Raw genomic sequence first — 20,991 nt, 5'->3', positions numbered from 1 at the left:
TATTCAAATTCAATTTTTTTTAAATAAAAAAGGGAAAAGTTTGCATGCATAAGTTCATAGTGAAATTAAACGAAACCGTTGGGAGCGGAATGATTGGAGATAACGGAATTGGATAACAGAGATTGGATATTGGGGAAGCAGGAGATTTCTAGGGTTCGGTTGTCTGCAGTAAGAGATAAAAACTATAAATAGTAAGGGAAGAGGAAAGAATTTGGAGTAGAGAAGAGTAGAGTATCGAGATTTGGGAATTTTTTAGGGTTCGAATTGGGAAGTAAATGGCGCTAGCTAGGGTTTGCCAATTTGTTTGAAGGTGATGGTAATGGGGGAAAAAGAAAGCTGATGGATTTGAAGGGAAAGGTGGGAGACGGAGATGGTTCGAATTGCAGTGGGTTTTCATTGGCCCATTCACTGTTTCCATTAATGGCCCATGCCCACTAGCCCATATCATTCCCAACCAAGTACTGATTCACCAAGACAAAAGGCAGCGGCAGGTAATTTTTTTTTATTTTTAATTTATTTCATTTGAATTTCTATTTTGATTCCTTTGTGAAATTATTTTGTTAAAATTGAAGTAATATTACATGTTATCATAATTATTAAATCAAAATAGGTACTGTGAATGGAAATAGTATCTAGTATCATATCGTAAAATATGATAAAAAAATTTTAAACTTAATTATAAATAATATTATATATGTAAAATAAAAAATTTTAAAAAATGTTATTTTTAATAACAGAATTAAGGATTATATTGTATAAATGGTAAAAATAATTATTTTTTTAATTTAAACTCTAAACATATTCTATAATAATATATTTTTAAAAAAAATACATCTTTCATGTTAATTTACTAATTAAAAATTTAAAAACACTTAACCGTGTTGATGTAAAAAGGAGAATTCAATTTTTCTTCTAGTATTTTTATTAAAAGTCTAATAAAACCCAATAAGAAATAATTTTCAAGTTTCAACTCAAAATAAAAAATAAAAAATGAGATTTTAGTATTTGGTTAGGATTAAGTTTATAAAAAGCGTATCGATCTTGTCCTACTTTACGCGCGTATCACATATTATACAATATATTTTTGATATTTGATTAATTTCACGCACAAAAAAAATTATATTTATTTGGTGTATGATTTCTTTAATGTAATTTTTTTATTAAATTAGGCAATTAATCTTAATAATTTAACAAAGTTGTGGATTTAATGTTTAAATAATAATTTGTAAAAATTAAATCTTGTGTTTTTTACAATAGACAATGCCAATCCAATTGTTAACAGTAGTAAAATTTTTCAATTACTTATGCTAACGTGACATTTTTTTTACTGATGGGACTTTAAATGTGACGATCTGTTAATTATGATGTGTTTTTTTTTTATTTATTTCACAATACTCTTTTCATTGCTTTAAACCATGAAACATAAAAATCCAATTCTTCTTTATTTCACAACACTCTTAAATCTTAAAACCCTATTTGTAATTTTGATTTGTTTTTTTTTTTTCTAATCCGATTTAAAACTACTAACTCACACTAGATAATTCCATGCCCACACTTATAAAATTTATGTTAGTATCCACACAAAATGCATAAGAGAAGACGAAAAAGAAGCTTCAATTCAAAACCTTCATTCAAATTAATTTTAAAATAGACAAATAAGACACCTTTTGGTTGATATTTTCACCATTTATTTTTTGTTTATTCTATAAAAAATAAATAAGGAGCAAAAGATAAAAAAATAAAATGCAAATCTGTTGGCTGAAAAATCAACGATAAAAAATAGGAGCTTTCCCTATTAATTAGGCCAAGATAGAAAATGTCCACCCAAAAGATAGAAATCCACTTCTACGTCCAGGCTACACCTTTGTCTCAGAGACATCTAGTAAATTTAACACATTCATAAATTATATATTTCACATTCTCTGGTTCATATATTGTTGACCTCATTATGCAAAAAAAGAGGCATGCTTTTGACAACAAGTAAAGACTGTTAGAAAAATACAAAAGATTATCAGATTGTTATGATATGATTTACCCGCTAGAACTTCAAGGTGAAGTGATTTCTGGCATGGTATGCCTAGTGTATAACGTAGGAACTCAGTCAGGCAGTATATTTCAACGTTTGATACCAGCATCATTTGTCAATCCAATCCTTGAACAACAACATCATGTAGAGAGGGATATTCACTGCAGCAATGAGTGTAAACATTCGGAAGGTACGAACCAATCTCTGTATTATGATCTTTGCCTTTGATTTGCTTGCTCTAGGTGGTATTTTTTTTGGATCAAGCTCGGCATTTGCATTGGTTTCCACACTCAAACAGACCTCTGTCTCCTGATTAACATTTTTTTTGGCAGTTGGTCTTATCACAGCATTACCCCTGCAACATGGGAAAAAAAGGGAAAATGAACCAGAGAAATAATTTCTGCAAATATAGATGCCAAAGAGGAATTCAGTAAATATAAGCCTACCAATAAAAAACATGAGGAGAACATATAATTAATCAAATACAAACAAATTATACAAATTCTACAGTTTTCAAGTAAAAGCTACAGTTTTTAGTGGAATTGATCATTTTGGAAATGTTGAGCTGAAGCACCTCTCTACCGAGCCCCTATCACTTGAATGTGCCACAGGTTTGGCTAAAAGCTTTTTAACAAGATGCATCGATCCATCTGCACCCCAAACCATCTCATACTCACAATTCTCATCTTCATTTTTCTCTTTTGTCCCATCTCTAAAGATGCTTAAACTTATTGACTTTCTGATACATTCCATCAGATCACCAAAATAATGACAAAAGCTCAAACCACTTGTTGGCCACAAAAGAAGAGCAAGAATGGTCAGAACAAATTGTATAAGATACCTGACAATTGAGAAACAATAAATGGTTATTTAGACCAAAATCAAAGCTCATAAGTGGAAACTACACCTTTATTCCGTACAGAATAGTTTACCATATGTAAATGTGTGTTTGCATTGGAAGAAAGCACAGATGAGTAAGTACAGCCTTTTCTGGCCATGATGCGCCTGGAAGTGAAGAGTTACTAGCAGATAATAGCATGAAAGATGGATACAGGTTCCCTTGCTGCCAACTTATGGTCCCTAAAGTGTGCTGCATGTTATCAGTTAGAATGTCAAGTCATGATAAATGTTAAATATGCTAAAACATCATATGCTCACCTCTTTTACAGATCCACTCTTTGACTCGTGAGCCACAGTACACTGATCATGATCATGACCAGATAAAACAAGTACCTAACAAGCCACAAAAATTTGTTTTATAGAGTTGCTGGAAGTGTTTTAAACAACACCACCCTTATATATGTATATATGTATGTCTATATATGTGTGCATACATACATACATACATATGCATCTACATGCATACACACACACACACAAGATTGCTATAGCAACAGGAATTGAACTTACCGGTTTGATTAAGTTCAGCAACTGGTTTGATGATTCCTCAGAGACGTAGTTTTGGTACCTGCATCATAGTATCAACTGTCAAAAACGTATAACCCTAAAAACCAAGCCACGTTTTATTACTTAAAGTAGAATCCTGTTATGGTAAAAAAAAAGCCAAGGAAGAAGCTTACCTTATTTCTTGATCAGGAATAGAATGCAGCAGCCGCTGAACATAAAAAGTGGAGATTCACATGTAAGTATAAATACTAATTTATATTCAAAATTGACCACACTAAAGTTTTGAAATTTATATAAAACATAAACAATAACAAACGTTTCATTCTACAAAATGCTAAGTGGGACAATAAACCTGATTGATGATTGGAGAGCTACGATGTGGTCCACAATCAGTCCAATCTGGCCGGTATAATGGAATATGGGTCAACAAAACCCTTGGATATAATTGATGATCTAGAGAAATGTGATATTTGTGTTAAAATCAATATCAAGTCGAGTCCAAACTATTCAAAAAATAGAAATGCAAGTCAATATCATGCACCTGAGGAGACGTTGCTAACAAAATCCCAAGATGCTGAAGCAACACTACCTTGTCGATTCGCTGTAAATGATGCATATGTTAGAGTGCCTATTTCAAATATGAAGTGAGAAATAGTACTTGGACAATGACATGTCACCACATTTGCTGTGACTCATTTAAAATGAAATATGAAATACATATATTTATTACACTTGGAGACATTAAATGATACATTTAGGAGTCAATTATATATGTATGATATGAACTCTAGAACAGTCACAAGACCAATCTACAACAGGCACACTAATGCATAAAATATGCAATATTTAACATTACATCTTGTCTTGAGAATGCTGGTCTCATTCAACTGTCTTCACAACTGGGAAGCTAAAACAAGTTCTCATCAAAATTACAAATTTACTGGCAACCATTTACTTCTATGTTAAAAAGAAAGAAAGGAAGGGAACAAGAAGAACAAGAAGAACAAGGAGAAGAAGAGGAAGAAAGAAATCCAAGTTTTATGCTATCACAACCCTAGTTTTAAGAACAAAAATGAAAAATTACAATAGATAGACAAGATTCAGATGCCTTCTTGTTTACCATCTAGTGTTTGAGCATCGACAGCAATGAATTCCACTTTTCCAACCACAAATCGATAGTTTCTGCTCCCAAATTCTTTTTCATAACGTCCAACCACCTGGATGGCCGTTAAACTATGAGCTAATCTATTTAAATAAAACAAGGACCAAAAGCGTAAGGCAGTACAGCAACCATATTGTCAAAGAAGCAAGAATATAATTTGCAGGAACAAGATAGACAATGAATTGTACTCAACTCAACCCAAGAAGTCCCTTAAACCAACAACTTTAAGTCTTAGTAAAATTGCAGTTAACAACAATGTCCTTATCATCTCATAAATTGATATAAGTTATTCACACATATTTAGGAAATTCAAAGTGAATATACTACATATCCTTAACAATTTAACTCTCCAATATATACCACACTCTTCATATTAAATGTAAAACTTAAACTTAGCCCTATCCTAACTGTTAAGCATTTTGATTATCCATTCATTTTCAATCCCTTCCACCCTCAATTCTCTCTTGACCATATCACAACAATGTTCAATACTTATGAACCACACCTGCCAACTGGATATATTTAACACCAGTCGTCTGTCGACTCTCCATCATGTAAGCCATTATTTCTTTACCTTATTTGTGTATCACCAAAATGAGCTCTAATAGTTTAGCATTTGGATCTTCCATTAATTTTAATCTTTTTCTTACTTAGATTCTTTATTTTCCATCTCACAGTGTCAATCCATGCTTATGATGCAAATAACAATATTGGATACAACAACCCATATCTGGTTTTAGAGTAAAGCACATATTAACTATGAAGATTAATAAATACCTCTGGCTTCTGAGATTGAAGACTTGAATAACCAATGTCATGGTTGCCAGGAAGGTGGTAAACTTTAATACTGGAATATATTTCTTCTGTACTTAGACCAAACATATGCTTAAGACGGCTTAATGATTCCTGCCATCTAATCAACTAAAGAATGTCAAGGGCTTTCTATAGTAGAAAGGTAATTAAAGAGTTTGGATACAAAACCTGTCCCTAATAAGATAAACAAAAGGGTGAAGAAAGAGATGAACATGTAATGGTGGCAGTACTAAATAAAAAGCTCATTAAATATACATTAAGAAGTATAGACATTGACGGATATATCGAGATTCCCATAGAGAAATAAAAAGAAGTTAATTTTAATGTCAAGCATCCACCATACAACAGCATGATCAAAACAAACATTTGATCTACCACAATTTACAGGATGTTTAATGCATTACCGTGAATTTCATTTCAAAATAACGATCTAGATGGAATATGTAATATTATCTGGCAAAGCTTGACCAAACCAGAAAGTGAATATCTCCAAAGCTAATTTAACTTCAAAGTAGCTAAAAAGATGTTTCAAGTAAAAACAGATGGTTCCAGGCCTTACTCTTTGTCTGATAAATAAGGTCCCCCATCAAAATAATCACCTAAAAACAAAATCACATCTGGTTTCAAAGGCAGGATTGATGAAAAAAAGGCTCTACGCATGTATAAATCTGTATAGAATTGTACAATCTCCAAAGCAAGCGATTTGGGAGGCAGGCGAAGAGAGGTTTTATCCATGATCTGTTAAAGACAACAGATCTATATTAGAACGTAACATAAATGAATAACAAGACCAAGAAAAGAAGACAACAACACCTGGGGATCAGCAAGAACAGCAACTTTGACATAATCAATGGCATATCCTCGTCCATTCATCTGAACTTGCAAAAAGAACAGCTGTTAGTTCCTATGCCAATCTGCTTACAAGCGTGAGAACAAGTGCACTAAAGCATGGGTATATATGCACGTGAGTGTTAACAGCATCAATATGTCTCTGTATATACTTCAAGGTGTTATCATCCATAATCTGACCTTGAGAATCATTAAACCAGCTCACTATAGTAGTCTAGAACTCAAATAGTTAACATTCCTGGAAGGAACACTCAGTATCATGGTTGAAACACTAGATTCCATTGTCCTGGGTCTAACAGGCTAGCACCCGATAAGCATCATTCCAGCTTATCTAAGTAAATAACAAAAAAAAAAAAAAAACCAGTAAACTTTTGTTTGATTGTTGCTTTTGTTACTTGCAATTTTGCTTCGAAAAGCATGATTCATACATAATAAATAATATTTTTGAATAATAAAAAAAATTAAAAAATGAAATGCTGATAATTATTGAAATTCATGCTTTTACTTACATAAAGAAGAATTATGTTTCAATGCGCATTACAATTTTATAATGTATTCAAACGCTAATGAAACATAAATATAACACTTCGATTTTAATCATTTAAGTTTGGGTTTTAGCAATTTTTGAGAAAGCAAGAAGCAAATAGCAAGAGCAACAATCTAATGGAGCCTCAAGAATCAACAGCATTCAATTAGTTAATGTCACAATACTAAATTCAATATTCCAATGCTCAAAATTCAACATGCAATGGATAAAAAAGGGTACTCAATTAAACACTGATTGCATTTAGCTATATGAAAGTCAAACTTGTACTAATTCTAAACTCCTCCAACATGTTTTCCTTCTATTATTGAATTATTGTCAAGTTTAATTCAAAAGGGTGAGAATGAGATCAAGTCAAATAGATAAAAGGAATAAAAATGAAAGAAGAAAGTACTGAAAAGAGACAAATTAGAAAGTTACCGAGGAATTGGAAGCAGAAGAGGAGGAAAGGTGAGGCCAAGAGCAAGAGAAGCGAGACGGCATAAAAAATGAGAACATCTCGCCGTAAAGGATGGTTGCCGTCCATGTCAAGCATAGTACCAGCGTCAACTTCTCGTGCTCCTTCATTTTCTCGTACCTTTTGCTCGATCAACTTACTTAAACCCTTTGGCTTCGACCCACCACGGAATCAGCCGAAATGAGGTTTTCGATTGGCGGCGTCGGAGTGCGACAGACTCGCCCACGAGATCCCGTGCTGCAGTCCACCACCTGACTCCGGGGAGAAACTATCACGGTATTATTTAGTTTTAGGAGATATTTCCTTTTAAGCCACTGTGTTGATTTGTCCAACACTTTATTCATTTTTTAAAAATAAAATATGTAAATATCATAATATTATTTGCATATACAATTTTTTATCTAATACTTTTTAGAACTTAATTATTCTGGATAAATAAAAACAATTAATTATATTTCATGAAGTGACTTCAATAACAAAATTTTAATATTTTAAAAACTTTTATTTTTCTATATTTAGGAAAACAATTTTGTAAATTTAATATTTACAAGTTCTAAAAAATTTCTTTATTTTGGAGGTTATATTTCTTTTTATAAATTTTGTAATTAATTATAAGTTTGAATTTTGTTAAAAGCTTACATGATTTGTAACATGTTTTCTAATTTTGGGTCCATGTATTTACTAAAATTTTATTCTTGATTTTTTTTTAAGTTGGAATATCATTTCATTCAATCGGGGAAAGGCTCCCTAGATCGGAACAAGTGAGATTTTGAGCCTATATTTTTCAATGGGGAACATATTGGCACAAGATCTTTACCCCTAGTGAGTAAAAAACTTAAAAAAAGCCCGACTTTGTTACTCTACATCGAAAGCATAACTCGACCTATGAAGGAATACAAAAATCTCTTGTAACAACAAGAATATAAAACAACCTTGCACATCTATAACATACTTAAAAGAAAACCCAAAGGGGCTTCCTCCTTTACCCACGTGGAGGGTATAGGAAAAAAGAGAAAAATGAAAGAAAAGAGAGGTAGAAAGAGAAAAAAAAAAGATAAAAAAAGACCCGTGTGCAACGCACGGGCCATAATCTAGTATATCTAAAACTTAATATAAAAGGAAGCCCTAAAGGGGCTCCCAAGCAATGACACGTCTATCTTTTCTTTTTTGCCATGTGGACTCATGAGAAGGTACTAATAGGGCTTTGTTTATGATGGGCCGCACAGACTGAGGTGTCTTATTTCGGTCGGGCCGCATGCTTGGGGGGATAAGGGTTAACACACCCCTAGGTTCCTTTGGGGTGCCTAAGGGTTTTGTGCCCCTTCCTCTCCCGAGCTATTTTTCTCTTGAGGGTTTTGCCACCCTTGAGCCACCTTGGTGTAGTTGATGGTTTTCTTCCTTTTGTTGTTCTCTCTTATTGTTTTCTCTTTTTATGTTGGGCTGGGGTGTGGTTGATTAATTGCCATTTTTATTCATGTTGCTTCTCTCCCTTCTCGATCTGACCTTTTCAAACTTGGTCTTGGGTCGAGTTAGAAAGTAACATGGATGAATTTTTTTTCATTTTTTTTAGTGAGTTCGTGTCATCCGCTTTTGAGTTTTTCGAATTTTGTGCTCATTGTCAACTAACATGTCTAACTTGAAATATCTTCCATGTTTGAGCTATTCGACACTATCCTCTACCTTTTTATGCTTGACTTACTGCCGTTCTTCCTTGCTATATTTTGGATTTTCTTTTTATTATTCTTGGTTTTCTTTCATCTGAGTTTTTTTTTTTTGTTGCATCTGTTCACTTCCTAATTTTTTCTCTGTTGACTTCGTTTCTTAGGGATTTTTAGGTTTGAAGAAATCTAAGTTTCAGGTTTGAAGAACTTTGATCCAAGAGACAATCTTTTTTAACTCTTTTTCTAAAGGTTGTGCACATAATTCTTCTAGCTTTTTCCATATTTCTTTAGCACTCACACAATTTTGAATTTGGTAGTATTGTCTTTCTTTGAGTCCATTACAAGCGAGGTGTATTGCTTTGGCATTGAGTTTAATCAAATCAAAACCATTTGAGTCCTAATTTGCCATGTCCTTTGCTATTTTGTGTGGATCATTCTCAATTTGCTTTCAAGCTTCATAATCTTTGACAATGATGAAATAATTCATTCAATATCTCCAAATAAATAAATCTTCATACTTGAAAAACAGAAACTCTAGAAGTGATGGTTCTTTTTCAATGGTTGGCTCATGAGTTGATTGTTATATTTTGGATCTTGTAATCATCAAGTGTCATGAGATAAAATTTTGTAACTTCATCATTTTTCTCATCTTGTGAGTCATCATTATTACTCCAAGTGATCTTCAATGCCTTTTTCTTGAGATTTATTGAAGTGTTCTTGTTGTTGTAGCATTCAGAATATGTGTGGCTCGATTGTTTGTAATCATAGCATATCAAATGATCTTTTGTATGCTCCTCCTTAGACACATCCCTCATTGTAGGTTTTCTAACTCTAAGTTTTTCTTCATGAAACTATTAAATTTTCTAGCTAGCATTGTTATGTTTTTTTTTTTCACTCTCACTCTCACTCTCCTAGCTTCTTTCTTCTTCCTCTACCACTGATTTAAGCGCTATTCTCTTTTACTTAATGTCCTTATTCTTAGACTCCTCTAACTCACTTTCATATTTTAATGTCATCTCATAGGTAAAAAGGGATCTACAAGTTCTTTTAGCTTGAAATGATTGAGATTTTTAGCTTCTTTTATTGCAGTAACCTTAGGTTTTCAAGATTTTGGTAAGCTATAAAGAATTGTCTTCACAAGTTAAGCATTTGAAAATTCTTTTCCTAAAACCTTTAAACCTCCTACAATGTTGGTGAATCTTTCAAACATCTCATTAATTGATTTATCCTCTCTCATCCTAAAAAGCTCGTGATCATGAGTAAGCAATCCAATCTTAGATTCCTTAACTTGATTTGTGTACTCATATGTGGTCTCTAAAATATCTCATATTTGCTTAGTATTTTCACACATAGAGACTTTGTTAAATTCATTAGCACTTAAAGCACAAAAGAGAGTATTATAAGCTTTGCAATTGATTTGAATCAATTTCCTGTCTCTATCATTCCATTTTATCTTAATCTTATTGATTAATTTTCCATTCTTATATGGAACATGTGGACCATCTAATATGACATTTCAAACATCTAGATCCATAGATTTTATAAATATTTCAATACACTTTTTTCAATAAAGGCAATTAATACCTACAAAGAGAGGTGGATTTTGGATTGATTGCCCTTCACTAAGCACACCTACCATAACCTCTATTTTTTTTTTTATTTAAGCTACTACAATGGATCATTCAAAGTTGTTAGACTTGTAAAATTAAGCCATTGTTTCTGTGCTTGTAGGGTTGACTACTACTCTCCTAAGGTCAACTATAGTTTCTCAAATTTTTGAATTAGGTTTACTCAACTCTTGAGGTTTTTTACTCTATCCATTTTCAGAAGCTTGTGATTTTCGAAGTTTGGTTGAGTGTAGGGTTTATGGTTTAGGGATTTTTTGTAAATTTTATCTCCCCATTTCATTTGTAAATGCATATTTGAATAAAATTTTTTACTCTCTTTAAATATTTTCTTTCATAATTATTCTTTCAAATTATATTTCATAATAATTTAATTATTTTTTTAATTATCAACTACTCAAAACTAATCAAAGGTTCTCCAAAACATCTCAAAAAGAAATTAACTGTATAACTCATTTTAATAATTCTCATTACTTTTTGTATAAAATTATGTTATTGTAAAACAACTCAATAATAATATAATAATATTAATAAAATTAATAATTATGATCATGTAATTATAAGATTAGCCATTTATTAATATTGGATTTATGTGGTTTTGCCCTACAAAATCATGATTATGATTGTATAATATTTAATGTTTGTTTGATCTAATTTTTTTTAATTTATTTATCTTTTAAAAGTAAAAGTCGAGTCAAATAAAATTTTAAAAAACTCTTAAAAAATAATTTTTTATTTAGAAAAAAAAAACTTAAAAGAAAATTTTAAAAGAGATTTTATTTTTACTTTAAAAATATCCTCATCTATTAAAAATAATCCCAACATTACTCTATGCAAAAGATCCTTACCTATAAACTTTATGTTATACAAAAATATTTTTTATATTTCTAAAAATTTATTTTAAATAAATAAAAAATAAAATTAACTTTTTTTATTGTGATAATAAAAGTTATTTAATACATTTTATAAAAAAAGACTTGTAAAATTAAATTAGTTTAATATTAAAGTTATTACTAATATGCAAGATTTATGACTAAATGAATGTTAGCACAGTCAGTGCGTGGGTGAGTCTTGCTGTTTTCTCTTTAATGGAAACTCTTGCCGCTTGGGAGTTTTTGAGTTTTGAATAAAGCAGCTTATAACGTTCAGGAACGTGTGAAGGCGTTTTAGGCATTCATCGGGTTCGCCATTGCTGCCTATGTACTGATGTTACACCAAAATCCTGCAGTTCAATTGTTCCAAAGTAGACAAGTTTATGGAAGACATAACCAACCTGTTCAACACTGTCTTGTAAAAGGTACTCTTCAATTCTTTTCTAATGTTCCCTTTTCTTTCGGTTCATGTTTTCTTTTTTCATGTGTATCTCTGTAAGTTTCTGATCTTGTTGATTCACGTGAAATGTGGTCATTTTGAATTGAAACCCAAATGACTTTGACTATTTATTTAGAGAAATAAGCAATGATTCATTTGAGGAAAAACAAAGATTCTATGAAATGAACCTGGAACACGTTTGGGCACCATGAACGCGTGGTTCTAGAAGAAACTTCTAATTGTCTGGTTGTGTACTTCCACTAACCAAATTCAAAAGTGTTTATGGAGTTCCATTGTTTCTATCTTTTGTTTTGCCTTTCCTATTGCACTTCACATGTTTGATATATTGTAGTAGTAATAAAAAAGAAAAGGCCATTTCCCATGCACATTAAAGTTTTTAAGCATATTTTTCAACTCCATCTTCAATCACAAGAATGGGATTTTTCAGTCAAAAGAGAACTGCCCATATCTCTTTGTTTCACTGGCAGTTAAAGGTAGCACAACTTTGATAGAGATTGGGTTATGAAAAATTCCCTGTGAGCCTAAATTGATTATTTAAAATCCGTGTCAAATATGGGTTTACAAATTGCAAATTATCTTAGCAGCTGTATTAGTCTGTTTTCTAACTGTTTTGATCTGTTTTTCCACTATTTACTACATTTTCTGCTTCATGTCTTTTGTTCTTTTTATTTCGATCTAGCTGGAACAAGATCAACTTTTTTGCCATTCAATAGCAGTTTTTGGACCTATACTGTCTGACCAAGAGCAACAACACTTTTACCTTAAAATTTATTTCCTCCAATAACTAGTATATAACTCTCGTTTGTTTACCATTAATTTAGTTGGAATGTATGCTGCAAAACTGTTTGCTCAGTAGAAAATTTTAGTTTAGGAAGGGCAGAAGAAAATAGTCTGCACAACTTTCTATCCGAGAAGTAAAATATGATAGCCTATGTTACATGGGCTCTTCACTTTATTTTAATGTATCCATGTCACAACACTTGTTAGACACTTTGAATTCATACAGGTATATATGACATTTAGATCCTGCAAATTAATGTAAGAATTTGCCAAAACAAACATGACATGCTCATGTCTTACACCGTATCTTGAGTCCATGTAAGATAGGTGATAGCTGAATTTAATTTAAATTAATGATTAATCAGATTGTAAAGTACGTATGTGAATATGCATTTATGTGTGTACACATGCTTATATTTCAAATTATGGAGATGTGAATTTAATAATGTTACCAACCTCATTATATCTTTTTATAGTGATACTTGCATTATATATAATGCACAAGGATCCTCTTAATTACATGATACTTGGGCTTGGCTCAATTGACAAGTAACTATATATATGGTGGGATTGTGCTGTTAAGTTTTAGCTTAACTTTTTCTGAGGTAACAAAAGAAAATAAAAAAGAACAAGAAAAATTAAGAGAAAAACTTATTGATTGAAAAAAGGGAAAGTGTTATGGGGCCTCTAGAAAGGTTTTCAACTTTCAGTATCATGATATTATTAGTCCAAATGTTGTTAATTTTCAATTTGAATTCTTTTTTTAGTCCAAATCTTTTTTTTTTTTTGAATTCTTAAGTTTGGTTTAAATGAATTGCCTGACATTTCTGAGATTATTTACTGTTCATTACATGTTTCCTTAAACAAAGGTTTTGAATTAAACCTTATTGCTTATATATATAAGGATCTTGTTTCAGGAATTTTTCTGAGTGTTGATTGTGATGAAGACATATTTGAGATTGAGAAGATAGAAAATAGGCAAAAGTGCAGCTCCTTGTAAATTCTTTGCAGCTAGGAAACATAGAATTTGCAGAACATTGGATGAATCATCCTAAAACAAAATGTCACAACTCAGGACATAGCAGATATTTGTAAGTGTCAGTTGTACTTCATTTTATGAGAGATAATAATCATGCAGATACATTCCTTATGAGTTCATGTTTCTTATATTACTTGTTGTACCATCATTTTAACTTAATAATTTTGCTTGTTTCACTGCAGAAGTTAGGACTAAAATTTTAAATGAATGAAAATCCTTGATATTTATGTTGTGGCAGGTATTATTATAGAAGGTTAAACATTTCAGTTGCCTTTGTAGTTTAACTTTGTTCCTGATAAACAAAGGATAAAATACCAGTATAATTTCTGGCATTGTGTTTTAACCACTTCTAAAAATCATATATGATGGTCTAATACAGGCAACAGTTGTATTTGACTTTTGTCTGGTAGATATTGAAAGTGAGTGACATTACAATAGTAAATGCACATGAAGGCAAAGTTTTAACAACTTATATTCAGTGACCAAAACTAGGTGGTATTTGCATTATAGATGCTGAAGCTAGGAAATTTCTTTTTTAATGTACAAGGTACTAGTTTCTTAGCAGACCTATCTGACAAAATGTTACAGCCGCAACCTTACAACAATAGTCCCTACTTAAATGTGATTTCTTCTTTTGTACAGCTGAAGAAGTGTGATTGAGTTAATTTCATTTACATGGGTAAAATAAAATGAAGGTAATAAACTCAGACATTTTGTGCAAGTATACGTATCTGTTTCTTAAGACGTGCTGAAGGGCACTTTTCACTAATCCTTATTTTGGTTGCTAATGGTTGTTCCTACATTCTTAAGCCAATCAACAACTTCCTTGATAGTTGGCCTCTTGAAAGGATTCTGGTTGATGCACACACAGGCCACATCCAGCACCTGCAGCATCTCTTCATAAGAACCCTTTCCTTTTAGGAGAGGATCGAATACTTCATCTTGCTTCCCCTCACTCCTCATTTTCTGCACCCAGGCAACTAATTCTCTTGATGTTTTTGGCCTAGACATATCCACAGGTCTTTTACCAGTGAGAAGCTCAAGCATGACAACCCCAAAACTGTACACATCCCCTCTCAAAGTGGCTACCCATGCTTGCCCATACTCTGGAGGAATATAACCCAAGGTACCAACAAGCTCAGTTGTAACATGAGTGTGATAAGGAAGAATCAATCTTGACAATCCAAAATCTGCAACATGTGCCTCAAACTTGTCATCTAGAAGGATGTTGCTTGACTTGATGTCTCGGTGAACAATGTGTGGCTCACATATCTGATGCATGTAAGCCAGGCCATTACTTGCTCCCCTAGCAATCTTTAGTCGAGTTGGCCAATCTAATTGGGATGGACCATCTGCTTTCTCATGTAACCAGTAGTCCAGACTTCCATTCTCCATGTAGGAATATATTAGTAGCCGAAATCCTTCATGGACACAATAGCCTTGCAGGGACACCAAGTTTTCATGTTGAGCTGTAGATAGAGCCTCTACCTCGGCTTTGAATTCCCTTTCCATCAGGCCAAAATCTCCTGAGAGCTTCTTAACTGCCAGTTTGGTCCCATCTGCTAATATTGCTTTGTAAACCAACCCAAAACCCCCACAGCCAATGATGTTTTCTTGATTGAAATTATCAGTGGCTTTCAAGAGTTCAAATATGGTGAGATCCTTGACTTCATTGGTTTTGTTTGGGAACAACATAACGAGGCTAGCATCCTTGTCAGTCTGTGGAGGAACTCCAGAAAAAGAGTTGCTGGAAAATGTATCTAGTTCAATCTTATCAGTATCCCCCCCTGGAATAATCCTTCTCTTGGACAATATCCACAATGCTAGCAAAGTAATAACCAAACCAGTGCCAAAACAGATGCCAAGGACAAGTCCAATGATAAGTTTTGCGTTTAAGCTTTTTGGAGTAGTGGTAGAATGAGCTATTCCCGCTGCATTGGGGCAACTGCGCTGCACAATTGAACCGCACAAACCTGGATTCCCTTCAAAACTGGAGCTGGTAAAAGTATCAAACTGACCCCCAGATGGTATTGGTCCTTGAAGATCGTTATATGCCACACTGAATGAAGACAAAAAGTGAAGGCCTCTTAATGATGCAGGAATTTGGCCAGAGAGCCGGTTGCCAGAGAGATCCAATTTTTCCAAGTTTGTGAGATTTGATATTTGATCTGGAATGCTGCCAGAGAAGTCATTCTGACCGAGATCTAACACATGAAGAAATTTCAATTGACCAATCGCCTCAGGGATGCTGCCACTGAGGTTGTTGTTTCTCAGATAAATAGCTGGTGGAAGGCTGGAGAGTTGGTTGTACAGCTGCTGACTGGTAGCATTATAAGGCAAGACAAACACAGGCAGCTCCAGGTAACTTCTATCTACTTCATCATTAGACTCTTGCGTTGCCAATGCCCATAAGCTTGTGAGCTCCTTGGGAAATTCTCCTGAAATTAAGTTATCAGACAAGTCTATGTAGAAAAGGTTTCTTAGGCTGCCGAACCAACTGGGAATTAAACCAGTGATCCTATTTTGGGACAGGTCCAGCACCTCTAGATTCTTCAGATTAGCTAGCCAGCTGGGGACTTGACCAGTGAAGTTGCAACCTCCTAGGCCCAAAATCTGGAGGTTTTGAAAGCCCTCTTCTCCTACTATATTTCCATCATTGGGTATTGCTTCATTCATGAAGTTCTTAGAGAGAATAAGAGTAGTAAGGTTCTTGCAGCCCTTCAAAATCCTTATTGCCCCAGTAAAATTGGTTAGATTATTAGTAGAAATTGAAAGGAATGATAAAGATTGCAGTGCAAGTATGGCTGGTGATATCTGTCCCTCTAGCTGGTTACTAGCCAGTCTCACTGCAGTTAGTGACTTGCAAGAATAAAGGCTTAAAGGCAAGGTACCTGTAAAGTTATTGTTGCCAAGGTCAAGAGTGCTAAGGCGCAGGAGAGTGGAGAAATTAAAGGCGGAGAGGTCTCCTTCCAGCTGGTTGACCCGCAAATTTAAGGTGATGAGACTGGTGCAATTCATGAGAGATGGTGGCAGAGAACCAGTGAAGTTGTTGACGTGAAGGAGCAGGCGTTCCAGCTTGGGAAGCTGACCGATGTCTTTTGGAATGGCCCCCCCAAATTCATTGGAAGAGAGCTCAAGGATGGTGAGTTGGGTTAGATGGGCAATGGCATCTTGGATTCGCCCGGAAAGGTGATTTAGCGGTAAAGACAGTTGTTGAAGTGAGGTAACCGTGTAAATATCATCAGGAAGTGTACCAGAAAGATTATTAAAACCCGCACGAAAAATCTGCAGCTTGGAACACTTTCCCAGTCCATGGCGAATTTCACCATTAAGTTTGTTGTAGGATAAATCCAAGAGGGTGAGGGAAGTGTTGAGACAGATCGAGGAAGGAACCTGGCCCGTAAAGGTATTGTTGCTGACATTGAAAATGGTCAAATTCCGGGCTGCCTGAAGAAATGAATTCGATTGGATGGTACCGGAGAAGCGGTTGCTGGACAAATCCACCGCCTCAATGGGGCTGAGATTGTTATTATTATCTGAAAAGAAATCCAGAGGCAGTTGGCCATTGAGACTGTTGAAGCTCAGATCAAGAACTTTGAGCTGATTCAGGGAGGAAAAGAACCCAGTGGGGAGAGAGCCGCTCATCCGATTGCGAGAGAGATTAAGGTGAGTTAAACGCGTGAGGTTTACAAGAGACGGTGACAGATGACCGCTTAGGCCTCTAGAGGGTAGCCAAAGCTGGGTGACCCGATCATCATCTGAAGAAGTATCACAATCTATTCCTTCCCAAGAGCAGCAGTCTTTAGAAGGAGACCAATTCAAGGGAGATGATGGTGACAACGTTAAGTTGGAGTAAAACGCCAAGAGAGAGTCATGATCGTCTTGGTTGCAGGCAGCTGAGCAAGGAGAGATGTAGAGGAAAGACGGTAAAAGTAAAAAAAGGAGACGCAAGAGCAAGTGAAGCATGAAAAATGTTGTTGCTGATGGTCTTAGTCTAGAATTTGAAGCATCAAGACTGGTCTCTTTGTCATCTATCATCATCGGAACAAAGTAAGAAGCAGAACAACAAGACATGAGGAAGAGAAAAAGTTGGCCAAGTACATCATTATCTGGTCTTGGTTACCTTGTACAGGATGGAAATTGCAGTAAACATCCCATTGACCTCCAAGAAGGAAAGAAAGAGAGAGTGCGTGCGTGGGTGAGTGACGTTTAGTTGTTTATATTATAATGGTCAATTAACAAAAAGATCAACAGAACAAAAAAGAAGGCAAAGTCTTGTTGGTGGGATTATTGTATATGATGAAAAATAAGAATTCCCATGGAGCGTTTACTTTTGGGGCGGCTGGTGGTGGATGGTGGTGGTGGACTTTTTCTAAGATGATGATTGATTGATGACCAAAGCTCAAAGAGTGTGGATACAATACAAAGCCGTGACAAGCCTAAAAGCTCCCATCTCTGAAGCATAAACAGGTTCTCCTCTTTGCCTTCACCGTTTGTCCAATTTGATATTTTTTCTTTTCTGGGGTTGTGGTTGACTGCCTGGGCTGAGTGCCTGTGGCTATCTACATCTGTTGATTGAGAGTGGTGCTGCTGGCCTTGCTTTGTCATGATTGCCAAGTTCTTCATGTCTCTTTAAATTTTAATTGCTAATATTGCTATCCTTCAACCAGCACCCTTCCTTTTTTTTTTTTTTGGTAGTTTATTCACACCATATCATCATATCAATATATTTTAACAATAAATAAGAGGAAAAATCAGCAAGGATCATACCAACCCTTTGTTTCTCATTATTATCTCTCTCTCTCCGAGTGAATCCAACTGGACAGACTCATCTTCAAAGAAGTCACCCTTTCTTAGGATTTAGAAACTATCTATTTTCCTAGAAAACAAAACTTAATTTAGTTTTTTTTTCAGATCCAGTTGCTAAATTTCTTTCTTAAATAGTTTGGTTTGAGGAAAGATATTTGACCGTCAATATGTCTAGACTTTGGACTTTAAAAGACAAAAGATAAGGCCTCCCATAACAGCTTTGCCAACCAGTCCTTGACTTATTTGTAGCTGAGTTGCCCACTTGCCACACAATAGTCCAAACGTCCATATGCGCATTAGTTTTGTTTTATTTTCATTTTTAAATGGAAGGTGGCAGACAGGGTATCTAGGCGTGTTACGTTGGTAGATTTAGAGCGGATAAACCCCTGCCAAATTTTGTGGATTGCAGCACCAATTAAACAGGTTTCTCAGTCATTGTTAATTGCAATCTTTGACATAATCCAATTGCTTCAGCCCTCATCATCACCCTGCCTTCTTTATTAGCCATGGTGATTAGGTTTTGGCACTCAACTTTCAGTGGTTCAACAACTGGTCAACACTCAAGAGCAAGCAGAAGCAAATCTTAGGGCAATACAGCTCTAAATAAACCCAAACTGAAAATTATCTTAATCATGCTGATTCTATCTCTATTTTATGAAGAAGAAAGATTGCTGCTTTTATGTACTCTAGCCATTAAAGCAAGGATGCAATGCAAATTGGTTGATTCAAATGAAGATAGCTGATTCCTCTTTGTTATTTCAATTCCTTAAGATTCTTGCAGAACCCTTGGATTCAAGCAGTGTCAATTCTCAGAAGGAAGATTGCAGTGAGGAAGGATATCCTTTTGGCAATCCTAATTCCCTGAAGTTGAATGGAGACAAATGATCACACAAACGTTACTGATGATGGGCTTAGCTGGAAATCCATGAAGGCGTTGAAACCTTATTTTCACCACAAATTTTATTTTGAAAATGACAACCCATTAAGCTGCAGTGATGCTACAGTGTTGGACAACCTTATCTTAAATACCTCACCCATTCATTCATTCCTCCACGCTTCCGCATGTGCTTCTACAGCCATTATTTGAACCCTGTTTCCTGCTTCCATTCTTGACAAGAGGCAGCTCAATGTCAAACTCTTCTCTCTTCTTGGAAACAACAAAGGGGAATTTATTAGAGAAGGGGGCAGTTTGAGACTCAACTCTGAATATATCACTGGGATTTTGCCATATACAGGTGATATATATGCTGCTTTCTAGTAGCAGGAAAGTGAACAAATTTGGCGCAGGGGAGACATTTCTATGGCTTCCAATTACTTTTTAATTGCAAGTTTTACGTTATATAATTATTTATCATTGCTTTTACAAACAAATTCAACAACTCTATATCACATAAGACCTAAAATATTAATTTATTGATCAAATTATGTAATTAATCCATGTATTCTATAAAAATTATGAATTTAAATCTCTGTATAATAATTTGTCTAAATTAAGTCATTGTATTTTTTTAATTTGTTAATTTTAATCTAAACTCTAACACCGTTAAATTTTCACGATAAATATAATGACATGATATTTTAATTAAATAAACATGACATTGATTAAAATGACATGATATTTTTTTATTGATGTGATGTTGACTACATATTGACGGGACATAGATTATGTTGGCATGACATTAATTGGACTAGTAATAAGTTTATGCTGATATGACACTTAATGACTCGATGAAATGTTAACGTGGTAATTGCTTATATGAATATCAATTTACAAATCATTCCAAATTTTAATCCAAAATATCTTAATCTTAAATTAATTTTGATTAACATAATAGATAAAGAGAAAAAGAAAAAAAAAGATTATATTAAAAAAGGGAGAATCGTGTTTGGTTTTGAATCTAGAATTAAAGATAGGGAAAAATATCGATGAGAATTAACAAGTGCTATGTCAACATAAATCTATTATCAATTCAATTAATGCCACATTAGCATGATCAATGTTATGTCAGCACATAATCATTGTCACATCAATAAAAAAAATACCACATCATCTAAATCAATATCATATTGGCTTGGTCAAAATACAATATTATCATATTTAACGATGTTGAGGTTCGGACTGAAATTAACAAACAAATTATAATACAAAAATTAAATTCATATATTTTTGAAAGTATAAAAACTAATTTTATAATTTAACTTAATATATTCATATAAACTCAAGTCTTACGTAGAATGATTAAAGGCATGGCTTTGCTTTTTACTAAAGTGACAATGGACCCGCACAGTCATTTGGGCTTTAGTAATGGGTTAAAAAACGCTCAGAAAGGTCCATCTAGATTGTCCAACAAACTAGTCCCAATCCCATAGAAGAAGCCCATCAAAATCTCCCAAATCCTCATGCCTATTTCCCACTCTCCTTTACATGAAGGCAAAATGACAAACTTCAAGGGCAGCCAAAGCTCCTTTTATTCGACGGTGGAGGTG

At 34.0% G+C, this 20,991-nt stretch overlaps 2 protein-coding genes and 1 long non-coding RNA gene across 3 annotated transcripts; 1 reads left to right on the top strand and 2 right to left on the bottom strand.

Moving 5' to 3' along the window:
• On the bottom strand, positions 1,875 to 7,579 carry LOC18595508 (uncharacterized protein C630.12). The gene is made up of 13 exons (XM_018123894.1): positions 7,222 to 7,579; positions 6,222 to 6,281; positions 5,968 to 6,146; positions 5,373 to 5,508; positions 4,554 to 4,650; positions 3,975 to 4,034; positions 3,786 to 3,886; positions 3,607 to 3,641; positions 3,437 to 3,494; positions 3,185 to 3,259; positions 2,959 to 3,116; positions 2,601 to 2,867; positions 1,875 to 2,381 (listed from the first exon to the last, which is right to left on the bottom strand). The coding sequence occupies exons 1-13, from the start codon at positions 7,366 to 7,368 to the stop codon at positions 2,135 to 2,137; spliced, it is 1,620 nt and encodes a 539-aa protein (XP_017979383.1). The 5' UTR covers positions 7,369 to 7,579; the 3' UTR covers positions 1,875 to 2,134.
• Positions 11,591 to 13,809, top strand: LOC18595507. Its single transcript, XR_001928372.1, has 2 exons — positions 11,591 to 11,841; positions 13,574 to 13,809. It is a non-coding gene; the product is annotated as an uncharacterized LOC18595507 (long non-coding RNA).
• Positions 14,144 to 18,720, bottom strand: LOC18595506 (tyrosine-sulfated glycopeptide receptor 1). The gene has a single exon (XM_007023484.2). It carries the CDS (start codon positions 17,767 to 17,769, stop codon positions 14,461 to 14,463), a length of 3,309 nt encoding a protein of 1,102 aa, XP_007023546.1. The 5' UTR covers positions 17,770 to 18,720; the 3' UTR covers positions 14,144 to 14,460.

This window comes from Theobroma cacao, chromosome 6 (assembly GCF_000208745.1).
Source record: "Theobroma cacao cultivar B97-61/B2 chromosome 6, Criollo_cocoa_genome_V2, whole genome shotgun sequence".
NCBI lineage: Eukaryota > Viridiplantae > Streptophyta > Magnoliopsida > Malvales > Malvaceae > Theobroma > Theobroma cacao.
Note: the sequence above shows the minus strand (reverse complement) of the source record. Positions and strands in the feature narration are given on the sequence as shown.

Coding starts and splice junctions, on each gene's coding strand:
- LOC18595508 (XM_018123894.1), bottom strand. CDS start 7,368: ATGAAGGAGCACGAGAAGTTGACGCTGGTACTATGCTTGACATGGACG. Junction 3,642..3,785: donor GCTCTCCAATCATCAATCAG/GTTTATTGTCCC, acceptor TTTTATGTTCAG/CGGCTGCTGCATTCTATTCC. Junction 2,382..2,600: donor GATAGGGGCTCGGTAGAGAG/GTGCTTCAGCTC, acceptor CCCATGTTGCAG/GGGTAATGCTGTGATAAGAC.
- LOC18595506 (XM_007023484.2), bottom strand. CDS start 17,769: ATGTCTTGTTGTTCTGCTTCTTACTTTGTTCCGATGATGATAGATGAC.